The sequence below is a fragment of the Nyctereutes procyonoides genome, unplaced genomic scaffold (assembly GCF_905146905.1).
Source record: "Nyctereutes procyonoides isolate TBG_1078 unplaced genomic scaffold, NYPRO_anot_genome, whole genome shotgun sequence".
Classification (NCBI taxonomy): Eukaryota; Metazoa; Chordata; class Mammalia; order Carnivora; family Canidae; genus Nyctereutes; species Nyctereutes procyonoides.
The window spans coordinates 37,553,873-37,566,393 of record NW_026575142.1 but is presented as its reverse complement, the minus strand read 5'-3'; the positions used below and the strand labels follow the sequence as shown (position 1 = coordinate 37,566,393).

The following is a 12,521-nucleotide window of genomic DNA, read 5'->3' as shown; positions in this document are numbered from 1 at the left end:
TCTGCTCCCCATCGTTGGCATCTGCTGCTCCTGTGAATGTCTCCCCCGCCCCCTGCATCGTGGCTCAGGGGGCTCATCTGTGTCACCCACTGTTTCCTTGTCCTTGTCACCAGCATTGCTTACCAATTTTCATGTTTCATGACAGTTCTCTTCACCTGGCCTCTACTTGGTGACAGGAATGAAGAGAGAAGGCAGGTTGCCTATAGTGAAAAGGAGGGGAAATGAGGGTTTTTTTGTTCATATTGAAATGAAGCAAAGAGATTTTTGGTCCTTAGGGGCGCTGGGTGGCTCAGTGGCATGATCCTGAGGTCCTGGGATCAAGTCCCATATCAGGCTCCCCGCAGGGAGCCTGCTTCTCCCTCTGCCTGTGTCTCTGCCTCTCTCTCTGTGTCCCTCATGAATAAGTAAATAAAATGTAAAAAAAGAGAGAGAGAGAGAGACTTTTGGTCCCTAAAATGCCTCTGAGAAGTATGATGTTTTCTTCATAAATGTAACAAGAAAGAGCTAAGGATTGTAAGGTCTGCCCCTGGTACCTGATGTAGCTTTTAACCTCTTATAAGACCAAGGAGCCAGGTATAACTACCCCATCTTAGAGATGAGGAAGCAGAAGCCAGGGAGGATAGCTAACCTGCAGAAAACCTCTCAGCTGTAGGGGTTTGATCTTGGGCCACAGGCTGGTTCTTACTGTTCTGACCACCTCTCATTCTGTGTTGTAGGATCTCTTGATTTCACCTCAGGTCATGATCTCAGAGTGCTGGGATCAAGCCCCACATCTGGCTGTGCGCTCAGTATGGGGTCTCCTCGGGATTTGCTCTCTCCTTTTGCCTCTGTGCACCACCCCCCAACCCCGCTCACTCTCTCTAAGTAAATAAATAAAATCTTAAAAAAAAAACTAGTTTAATTGATGTATCAGTGTTTGGCATACCGCAATGCTTCCATTAAAGCAAAGAGACAATGTGAAAGAGGTATAGAAATAAAACTGTTTATTCATGCTGTTGAGGTTTTGCTATTTGAGATTTATGGATGTCACACCAGATTTACCTTTTATTAACTTAGTAGTATGAGTCAGAAAGGTACAGTATGTTGGCCTTCTTTTAAAACTTTTGAAATCGTAACCTTTTGGGGGGTGTTTTCAGAACATGTAGCCATTGGGACACCCCTTTGACATGAAGGTTAAAATATAGATCCCTAGAGAACTCTTATGTAACCCTTGTCCTCTTAGGAGCATCTGTAAATATGTACAGTAACTCCTGGCACAGGCAGTTTGTCATCCACCCCTTAGAACTCTCCCTGTCTCTGTTCCCCCACCACCTGGACACAGGTCCATATCAAAGGGGTCCCTCCCCAGAAAGGTGGCCCCCAGGATGAGGTGAGCTCATCCACTGAAATCCCACAGAGCAGAGTCTGACCCACTGAAAATGCTGAGGGGACATTGCCCACCATTCTGCAAAAACCTCAGTCCCTTCTTGGATCCAAAGAGCTTCTCTAGCACCCACACGCATTGGCACGTTATTCGCCATGGCCCAAAGTCAGAAGCAGCACAGTGTCCATCCATGGTTGAATGGCTAAATCAAATGTGGTCTATACATAACGCAGTATTATTCATGTGAATAATTCACATTATTCATGTGAAAATCTGGTCACATGTGACAACATGGATGAATCTGGAGATGATGCTGAGTGAGATGAGCCGGTCACAATAAGACAAATACTGCGCGACTCCACGTTCACAAGGTACCCAGAGTAAGAGACAGAGAACGAGTTGGTGGTTGTCAGAGGCAAGGGGAAGGGAGGAGGGGAGTTCTTCAATGGGCATAGACTTTCCAGTGGTGCGAGACCAGAAGTCACAGAGATACACTACACAACCATGTGAATAGAGGTAACACAACTGAAGGTAACAACTGAACTGCGTACTTAACAATGAAGAGGGAGAATGTTCTGTGATGTGGGGTTTTTTTGTATATTTTTTTATTGGAGTTCGATTGGCACATATAATATAACCCCCAGTGCTCATCCGTCAAGTGCCCCCGTCAATGCCTGTCATCCAGTCACCCCGACCCCCTGCCCACCTCCCCTTCCACTACCCCTTGTTTGTTTCCCAGAGTTAGGGGTCTCTCATGTTCTGTCCCCCTCTCTGATATTTCCCACTCATTTTCTCTCCTTTCCCCTATAGTGAAAGGGATTATAGGGGAAAGGAGAGAAAATGTGTGATGTGTTTTTAAAAATTATGTTAAACACAATTAAAAATTTGGAAAAAAGAGCCTCCCCGAGTGGCAAGAAGCCCCTCGTTGGTGAGATGAGGTAAAGCCACCCCCAGGACACATGCCTCAGAACAATGAGGTGTTGTCTTTGGGGCATCAATCTGCTCTGTGGTCCATTTGTATTCTTCAGGATGAGCTACCTGTTGATGTGTTTTTTGCCTGGATCAGCTGAATTTTTGCTTTATCATCACTGGGATCTGAGACCCAACACATCCCCCAGAGTGGTTTAATTAACTGACATATTTTTCCTTTACCAGAGAATTTTTTCTTAAAACATAATTTCAGGTCTATCTAAAAGGACATGCAAACTGTTCTACATTTATCACAGAAGTGTAATTAATTTGTTCTTTATTTCTAACAGTGATGCCAACCTAATTTTAATGAGGTTTGTGACCTGGTATGGGTCCCCCACGGGAGAGCAGAGCCTATTATTTGCTCTGCAAAGAATACTGATGCTTCAGATGGTTTTAAACATCACAGAGAAACCCAGGGGAGTACATAAACGAGCAATGCATTTCCTCTTCTGTCTCCTCCCAGCAATGCAGCAAGAAGGCATCTGCCTCTCTCCTGTGGCTGTTGAAGTCGTCGGGCATCATCGCCGACCGGCCCTGGCCGCGGGTCTCCCTCACCGTCCTCACCACGGCCATCATTCTGACCATGGCCGTGTTCAACATGGTGAGTCAGGGCTCCCACCAAGCACAGCCTTCGTAGCTGCCGATGCCTAACTCGGTGGGATTTTCAAACCTTGGCCATAGCTCCACAGTGACACTGGTTACTGCCTATTAAGTTCCACATCCAGCTGCTACACCAGCAGCTTCTCGAAGGCAAAGGATGCCTGTGCCAAGAGAGAGGGCAGTGGCTTCCAGCAGCCTCCCACCTACTGGCTTATAGAGGTGACACTGAATGTCAGCAGGGGCACTCACCAAAGATAACAGAACCATGTAGATACGGAGAGGGCAGTGGGAGAGGTGGCCTGCTCTGGAGTTTAAAAGGCCCCATCTCAACCCTTAGCTCCCACTTTTCCAGCTGTGCGATTTTATTAAATTTCTACAGGCTCCGTTTCCACTTCTGGAAAATGAGCTACTATTCAAATACACTGATGTGGGGCCAGGAGCAAATGGTCCAGAAAGCATTTTGAAACATTTTTTTGTGCAGAAAGGTCTCTTTAGTATTATAGGATGGGGACAGGAGCCATGGGCAGAAAGATCTTCCCTGAGATTATAAGGAATAGCTGGTTCTAGACTTTTTAGTTGCTGGGGCTTAGGGAGAGCGTAAGTCTCTCAGGAATTTGGAAGCCAGACTGCCACGACCTTGCAGGGCTAGCTGCTGCTGAGATAAAGTTATTTACTTCTGTCCAGTAGAACCTTAGTCTTGAGACTCTTCAGATGTAGATCGGTGGTCATATGCTTGGACAGTAATTGCTAACATAGATCCTGGGGAGGGGGGGTGTTTACAGTTATGGAGGGAAGTTACACTAAGGGCAAAATTACAGTGGAAAGACATGGAAGGAAGTCCTTGAGGAAGCTGTAGGAGTGTTAGAGCCTGTGTGCCCCAGGAATCCTCCCTGGAGACTACGCGCCCCAGCAATGTCTGGTCTTTGTTTCTTTCACTCCCATCACTATCATGATTAGTAAAGAACCAGGCGGTCTGTAAATATTTAACCAGGGGCCTCTCTTACTGTATCGAATTACCATTACGTGTATATCCTTTAAAATAGACACGTAGCTAATCCATGCTCCGGTCTGTTTTAAAGACACATATCACGTTGCGATGCGTCCTTATTATTCTGACATTAATCTCCATCAACCATAAGCCATGAAGATACTTCGTATTTTGGATGTTTTGCTGGTTGTTGGAACTACTGAGTATCATGTACAGTCCTTGCCTTCCAGAAGCAGAAGATCAAGTCAAGGAGGTAGACCATATATAATAAATAATAAAGACTTAGTTTTTGCCAAATAGCTTTCATTTGGCATAAAAAAGATCCATTGAGCATAAATGTGTGCCTGGTACATTGCTAGATGCTCGGTGCCCAAAAGCCTGTTACCTGCTTCTGAGAGCTCATGGTGAGTTCTCGGAGCCAGTGACAGAGATGTATGGAGTGGTGGCAAGGCAGGAGGGCAGGGCTGGCTGTGCTGAATTCCAGAAGATGGGTAAGAGTTTGTGAGAGTGGGGGGAGAGGTGGGGAAGGGGAGACATGAGCCATCTGGAACTCAATTGAGGGCAGATGTTTGTTTTAAGAAGTAGTGAAGAGGCTAGCTGAAGCGGACCTCAGATGTTTCTTGGCATCTGTCCTGCTCTTAGGCTGTAGAGCGTGCCGATCCTTCTGAAATATGTGGAGATTCAGGTGAAACTGATGCCAACAGGAAGCCAGAGCTGGATAGCTTCCTCATTTGCTTCACTCTGCCTGGAAGCCCATCTTGAGGAGTCCTGGAAGGAAGGTGCCCTTGTCCTGGTAAAACCAGGAGTCATCACCTAATTTTCTATAAGATGGAACCTATGTGGGAAACAGATCTGATGGCATTTCATAGAGAATATTTAGTGTAACTAATACTTAGCCCATCACTGTCTGTAAATGTTTGAGATGCTGAGCATTTAGGTATTTAGGTGCAGATTTACTTTTTTTTACATTAACTGTTTCCATTGGAGAAGAAATATATCCTCAGGACCAGAAATACATCTCCCAGTGTTGTGTTCCTTTCTCACAAAGAAAGGAATTTATTGCCAACCGAGGTAGAGAAGTCTGGGGGACACACATTAGAAGTATGATAGATGGCCCTCGGGAGAGAAATGAAACAAGGCTTTGCTTCACGCACTGAGCCACCTCCTGCTGCAGCAGAGGCTGTGGGCAAGGAGGAAGCCAGGTGACTTTTTTTTTTCTGTCCATCATTTTTATTGATACCTGGCGCCATGAAATTAGCAGGTCTTTTCCATGCAGATACTCCTTTGGTATTTATTTCAGAGAAACCTCATGAAACAGTATGAAAGGCAACACTAGGTAGAGAAAGGAAATCATTTCCCCTGATTGTAAAGGTTTCTTATGATTTCTTATTAATCACAGAAGGGAAAGCACTTGATCACCGAGGTGCGGTTTTTGCTCGCATCCGAAGATTTGCAGTGGAATGCCCTTCCGCTACTTGGATCCCCACCCCCCATGTTGGGATTGCATGGACAGACACAGGGTGTCCCAAGTCATGGGCCACACCACAGGCTGCAGTGACCACACCTGGGTCATGCACATCACCAGGTGGTGCTGATGCAGCATGCAGAGGCTGAGCACCTGTGGGTGCCGTGCAGGGGAGGTGGGCCTCCAGGGTCACCCACTCCCCTTCGGGCAAGACGACCCTTCCGCTGGGACATGGGTGCCCTCCAGTCTTTACTTGTACCACCCTGTTAAGTGCTCTCGGCGTGATTTCTTGTGCCTTTTCTCCTAACCCTGCTTCAGATCCCCCTCCTGGAGAGGTTTCTGTTTAATTCAGCCCAGCTTTTAAAATTTGTTCAGTGCTTCCTTTGGGAACACAACTTCCAGACTAGCTGAGCCCCGGTCCCAACCTGTGGTTTTGCTATGTCTTAGTACTCATTAGCCCAGCAAGCCTGATCCAGGCCTTTGACTCACACTTTAATAGGACAAGCAGCTCTTTTTGTGTGTGGGCTGGGGGTCGAGAGCTGCCTGCTTTGCTCAAGTCCCTGGGAAGAAAATTTAATTTTCTGTCTAAAGATGTTTCCTTTGAAAACTGTAGCCCTCACTCAGGTCCTCTTGCAAAGCTCTTGTGATTTTTAAGTCTTCTCTTTGGGATAAAGCAACAATGCTTTCCTTCTCCTCCTTTCCTTTCTTTTTCGGTTTTTAATGTGTGTTAGTTTTCCTTGGGGTAAAATACACATCACATAAGATTGATCATTTTAACCATCTTTCAAGGTGCAGCTGAGTGGCATTGAGGACATTCCCACTGCTGGGCACCCACCACAACTCTTCTCCGAACTTTGTCATCATCCCGAACAGAAACTATGTGCCTGTGAAACACTAACTGCTCACACCTGCTCCCCAGGCCCCCATAACCTCCACTCTACCTGCTGTGAATGTGCCTGGTCTAGACTCTGTGCACATGGGATGGCCCAGTATTTGTGTCCTCGGGTCTGACTTATTTCACAGAACATGTTTTCCACATTCTTGTCTTCCTTGATGCACAGTCCCTCCCCAGCTGGGGAGCCTCTTGGTTCTCCCCAAAGGTTTCCAGCCTCAGGCAAGCAGCCCTCCTGGATGTTTCTCTAGTATCAGTGGCCCTCCCTGTCTTGGCCTCAGAAAGGAGAGATGTGTGGGCAGTGATGTGAGGGCTGGGGCTGCCCAGCGTCACCCTCTGCCACTGGCTGGCACATGGCCCTTCCACCCTGGGTCTCCAGTGCTTTGCTGGTTGCTCGTACTGCTTCAAACCCTGAAATTTCACAGCCTAGAGGCAGTCCCCACAAACAGTATGTTCAGAGGACTGCCTCCTTTAAATCTCCCTGCACATGAACATAAATGACAAAATGTCCAGGTCAGTTTTATTTGAAATGGACCATGGCAATTTTACCAGAATGTTTTTAAACACCTGGTGTTGACCCCATGGGACCCCAAACAACTCAATAAGAAGTGGGGAAAAGCAATCAGGTATCCAGGTTTTTTCCAGATAGAGGGTTTGAGGGACCAATGTGCCAATGTGTTTGGTTCTCTTTAGATCCCAGCTGACTCTTCAGAATCATGCGTGAAAAGCTCCAATGAGAAGCTGCCATTTTTTTTCTGACATTTTGCCCATGTCATCTCGTGACTTCCCCGTCATTTTACACTCTCTTCTAAGATACTTCCCAGAGAATATCATAAATAGTGAGACTTTTATGAGACGTATGGACAGGGAGTGAGCATGCTGAGCTAGGACGTTGTCATCCAGACTTCTAATTCCAACCAAATGACAAACGATGATGTCATCAGGCATTAAGCAGAACAGTAAATATAATGTTCACAATTTAATACCATTTGAAAAACACAATTCTGAAATCTTTTGAACTGCCCTGGAAATGTAAAATTCGAAGATAAAGCTAAAAATACGCAGTACGCTGTATTAGAGGTCATTTTCCCAGGTACTTCCAATGTGGTACAATAAGAAAGTGGGTCCAGAGAGGACTTCCCCCAGGTAACTAGGATGCCAGAAATGTGTGCTGTAGACGAGGCTGAGGCCACTTAGCCTGGAAGAGAGAAGGACAGGAGGCTAGGACTCCAGGGCATTTGACTGGCTGTAATTAGGAGATGACCTGAGTTGTCGTTGTTTTTTTTTTAAGTGACTTTTGAGGAGACTGAGGAGGGAAATTGAGCCAAATCACACGGTGATGCCACAGACAATGGAGAGTTTCTTGGCTGTGGGAGTCTTTAGTAAATACTTAGAAAAAGGGAGCAGAAAGGGTTAAGGAAGCAGTGTTGGGGATGGTGACTGAGGCCCTCTATTGTTCTTCAAATTCAAATCAAATCTTATTTATTGTATAGCCTCCTTGCAAGATTGAAGTTTTCACAGGATATATTCTACTATTTTGTACAGCAGACATTTATTTTCTTCTCTGTGGTGATATAATCCAGAAGTTTTTATCAATACTAAGATCCAGGTGCTTAAGACTAGTAGCCTAGCCAGCTATACAGTCTTATTTTGTCTCTTCTTGATTCAGTAATATTTAAATGAGTTATGTCTTGGGTTTATCAAATCTATGTTTGTGAAAATTTGGATCCCAGCGTTTGCCAAGCAATTACTCCATTGTTTCCCCCAATGTAATTTTTTTTTCCAAAGTATTAGCACATTTGTAATTTGACCAGGACTTATGGCATTCTTTGATAATTTTTTAGCAGTATATAAAGAAATCTGCATTTCCTTGAACTTTAAATTAGTATTTTGCTGCATGTTATCCAATGATACACTGAGTAGAAACAGTGTGTCCGGTATCATTCTTGGAATCCCAGAGGAATGTTCCCAAGAGTAAACTACATAAATGCCTTATCTACCACCATCAGTTAGTTTAGGTATTTGACATCTGCCATCAAAGGAAATAAGTCAATAGAAACTGAAGCAATTACAGAAGCTATACAGGAAAGCTTTGTTTTTAGATCTTGGGTACCTATGGTTAGCCCTACACGGGAAACACAACCTCCTTTTTGGATGAGATGCATTTCTTTCAGCCAAGGGAACCTGGCCGGAGTAATTCTCTGGTTTACCTTTAACTGAGAACTTCCTGACCCTCAGCCCTGGTATGGAAAAGTGGCTGATCTGTAGTCATCCCAACAGTTTATGCTTCAGCTTCTCCAGGAAAGAGGGACAGAAACAGAGAGACTGAATTTCTTCTACCTGGTAACTGGTTGACACTTTCCTTCTGGGTGCTGACGTAGGTGACCATGACATGAGAGCTAACCATCTTCATTTTATCAGTATTACTTTTTTTTTTTTTTAAATCAGGACCCCTATCCTACAGTCCTTACTCAGAGCATTCATCCTCTCAACATTTGATCCCTCAGGATCCTGAACCACCCAGCACTCACAAATAATACACACAAGTGCTGACACTCATTACTTCATTTTGTCCACACAATTAATTTCTTAAAATCAAAAAGTCCCTGGGCCCAGTTAATGTTTGAAATGAGATGGGAAGACACGGCAAACATTTTTTTTTAAAAATCTGAAGGCTCTGATTTCTTGGTAGGGTTGAATGTCTGGGTGCGAGGCGATGTCGACCTTAGGTAATTCTAACCAAGCCCTCTGCCCTGTACTTTGTACATTTATAATTTAATATTTAACAGAGGTGTTTTTCTGTTTGCTTTACTATCAATCGTGTGGTTCTGGAATTCACTAGAATGGTGGAGCACAACTATAAGTAGTTATTTGCTTATTTAATAGAAATTCTCAAAGCTTCAAACAGGACAAGATAAAGCTATTAGCAATGGAAATACAGACACCAGATTGCCCACATAATCCTGCTTACTGTGCAGAAGGAACATAGCCATTAATAATTTAGCACCAACCTGCTAACTCCTTTAGCTCCTGTGTACTAATTCATTGAAAAAACATTTTCTTTGCAGTTTTTCCTGAGTGATCCAGAGGAAACAATTCCTCCAACTGCCAATACATCAAACATGAGTCTGTCTGCCTTAAGTAATCAGGCAGCGATTCTGCGTGCACAAAATCTGTTTTTCCTCCCGGTAAGAACATTTCACTCGTTATTATTGCTTTTGTTGTTTTCCCGTGAGTTATTCACCCATTCGATGCGATGGCCTCCACTTTCTGATCTGCTCTAGATTTCACCTTCAAAGAGGTTTCCTCTTTGGTGTGGATAACTGACTAGGCCCTGAACAGCTAAAAACTGCCAGCCTTGGTTCAGGGCAGCCCTGGCTAATGGACACCAGTTAGACACATGCAAACCTATGGTGTCATTTTGGTGCTCTCACAGACGTCTCTTGCTTTTATTCTCTTACCGCTACATTTTATACCATGGAACTCAGCATCTGCTGTTGGATTGTAGGTCATTGAAGTTCTGTATTCGTGGCTCAGAGGCTTTGCTAATTGTCCCAGTAGATTCGTGTTGGCTTCCTGACTGATGACAGGACCACGTCTCGTATTTCTGCCTCTCCTTTGGCTGCCAACACTGCCCACTGAGGATAGCCTCAAGTAATCCTTGCCGACGGACTCATTTTAACCAATGTCCAGAAGGGCCAAATTGAGATTTCAAAACTTGCTAACATGTCAGTCTTTTAAGCAAAAAAGGTTAAATCCCTTTTACTCATTTACTAGTATTATTTGCTAGTTAGTAACTTCAAGTCATAAATCGCTGTGCCAAAAAAAAAAGCTTTGGTTCTCTCCTTTCCTGTGTAATCATTTAAATAGCTTAGATTATTCCCATTGAGTTTCTGGCCCATATAGTCCATTTCAAGAGTGCTAAGGGAACCATTTGGGGGATTGAAATTGGTAATTTAGTATGTATACTTTAAAAATTCTTTACTGGGGCACATGGGTGGCTCAGTGGTTGAGCATCTGCCTTCAGCTCAGGTCATGATCCCTGCGTCCTGGGATCAAGTTCCACATTGGGCTCCCTGTAGGGAGCCTGCTTCTCCCTCTCCCTCTCCGTCTCCCTCTCCCTCTCCCTCTCCCTCTGCTCCCTCTGTCTCTCTCTCTTTCTCTCTCGAATAAATAAAATCTTTAAAAAAAAAACAAATAATAAAAATGAAAATTCTTTACGAATCTTTTAAACTCCGTTAGCTGTGGTGATAAAGGAGATTTCCTTCCTCATTCTTCTCTCACGGGTTTGCTCTCTTGCTGTTTGGCTTTGATCCTTTACCCCATCTGTCTGCAGTTTCCTGGGAAGCTCCTAGGTCTGTGTACAGAGTAGGGTGTCTGATGTGCTTTTGAAGTGGCTTCTGAGGCAAGCCGACCAAGGTCCCTAATGATGGCCCCACAAGCCCAGGAAGACAGACTGGCTTAAGCTCCATCCCTCGTCCAAGAGGTCTGGGCCCTCATTTAGACATTATCGTAAACCCCCATGAGCATCAGACAGCATGTCTTCTATTTCAGTGAAGTGAATAGTGAGAGACAGGATGCACGTTAAGGGTTTAGTGGCTGTGATCTCACCGAGGACAGTTTGGAGCTGCCTTCTGTAGGGAAGGATTGAAAATAATAATAAAGGGGATCCCTGGGTGGCGCAGCGGTTTGGTGCCTGCCTTTGGCCCAGGGCGTGATCCTGGAGACCCGGGATCGAATCCCACGTCGGGCTCCCTGCATGGAGCCTGCTTCTCCCTCTGCCTGTGTCTCTGCCTCTCTCTCTCTCGATCTGTAGCTATCATAAATAAATTAAAAAAAATTAAAAAAAAAGAAATATTAAAAAAATAATAATAATAATAAAAATTCAAAGGTGCTTCCTCTGTGAATGGACAACACTGGCTCGCAGGGTGTCCACAAGCCCACGGAGGGAGCATCCCATGCGGCCCTCACGTTGCACGTTCAACGGTTTACAGTGAATATGCATTTTCATAAGAAAGGAACAGAGAGCTGGCTAAGCATTTTTTTTAAATCTCTCCATCCAGTGTTTTCAAATGCAACAACTCACTATGCTTGGCGTCATGAAAAGCAGTGGAGCGGGTTCATCATTCTGAGTCTCATTTAGATAAGTCCATAGGACTTCTTATTTTCAAAAGAAGCAAATCATTAGAAACCCAAGATGGGGAAAAGTAGCATTTATTCAGTCTTAAAAGATTCTGCAAAACTCCGCACTCTTTAAAATCTAGGGATCCCTGGGTGGCGCAGCGGTTTAGCGCCTGCCTTTGGCCCAGGGCGCGATCCTGGAGACCCGGGATCGAGTCCCACGTCGGGCTCCCGGTGCATGGAGCCTGCTTCTCCCTCTGCCTGTGTCTCTGCCTCTCTCTCTCTCTCTCTCTCTGTGACTATCATGAATAAATAAATAAAATCTTAAAAAAAAATAAAATAAAATCTAGGCCCAACTTCATCCACAAGCCACTTCTATTCCAAAGATAAGTCCTCAGAAAGAGGATTGTGATGAGCTTTGCCAGGGAACCCCACGTGCTCAAGCACTGTCGAACAGCACCTAATAATGCAATATCTGTGCAAAGAGTCCCACAGGAACCTGGAAACATCCTGGCTTCCCCCTTAATAGATAGAAGGGAACATCCAGAAAGCCATTTGTGGGTGTGCATAACTTATACATTATTCTCTATTCCCCCTCGTGCATGGTATCTGAGGTTGACAAGGTGGTGGGAAGAGAGTCCACATTCCCTGCCACGGGTGGTATAAAGCGATATGACTCTGTCTTCCTAATGGTAATCTGCAGTAGCATCAAAAAACATAAAAATAAGCATATTTTTTACCCTGCAGTACTAATTCTAGAAATTAATCTTACAGGTGCAAACACTTAGAGACAAAGGTATTCATCAAAGTGTTTATGTAACCTCAAGATCACACAAGAAATTTAAAAAAAAAAGCCAACAACTTAAAAGTTAGAGTAAATCTAATTGTTTAAATATATTATGCTATTTTGTTATATCCTGCTACTAAACCCTGTGTCCTTTATATATTCCCTAAGATTTTTAAAGATTTTATGAAAGAGGGCAGCCCGGGTGGCTCAGCAGTTTAGCGCTGCCTTCAGCCCAGGGCGTAATCCTAGAGACTCGGGATCAAATCCCACGTCGGACTCCCTGCATGGAGCCTGCTACTCCTTCTGCCTGTGTCTCTGCCCCTCTCTCACTCT

General features: G+C 44.5%; 1 protein-coding gene across 1 annotated transcript in view; it reads left to right on the top strand.

The window, feature by feature from the left end:
- The window catches only part of ADCY2 (adenylate cyclase 2), a 385,343-nt gene that overhangs the window by 318,555 nt on the left and 54,267 nt on the right, over positions 1-12,521 (top strand). Inside the window, exons 16-17 of the mRNA XM_055308552.1 lie at positions 2,799-2,936; positions 9,349-9,468. Of these exons, the coding sequence (XP_055164527.1) occupies positions 2,799-2,936; positions 9,349-9,468 (258 nt within the window). The remainder of the gene's footprint in view (positions 1-2,798; positions 2,937-9,348; positions 9,469-12,521) is intronic.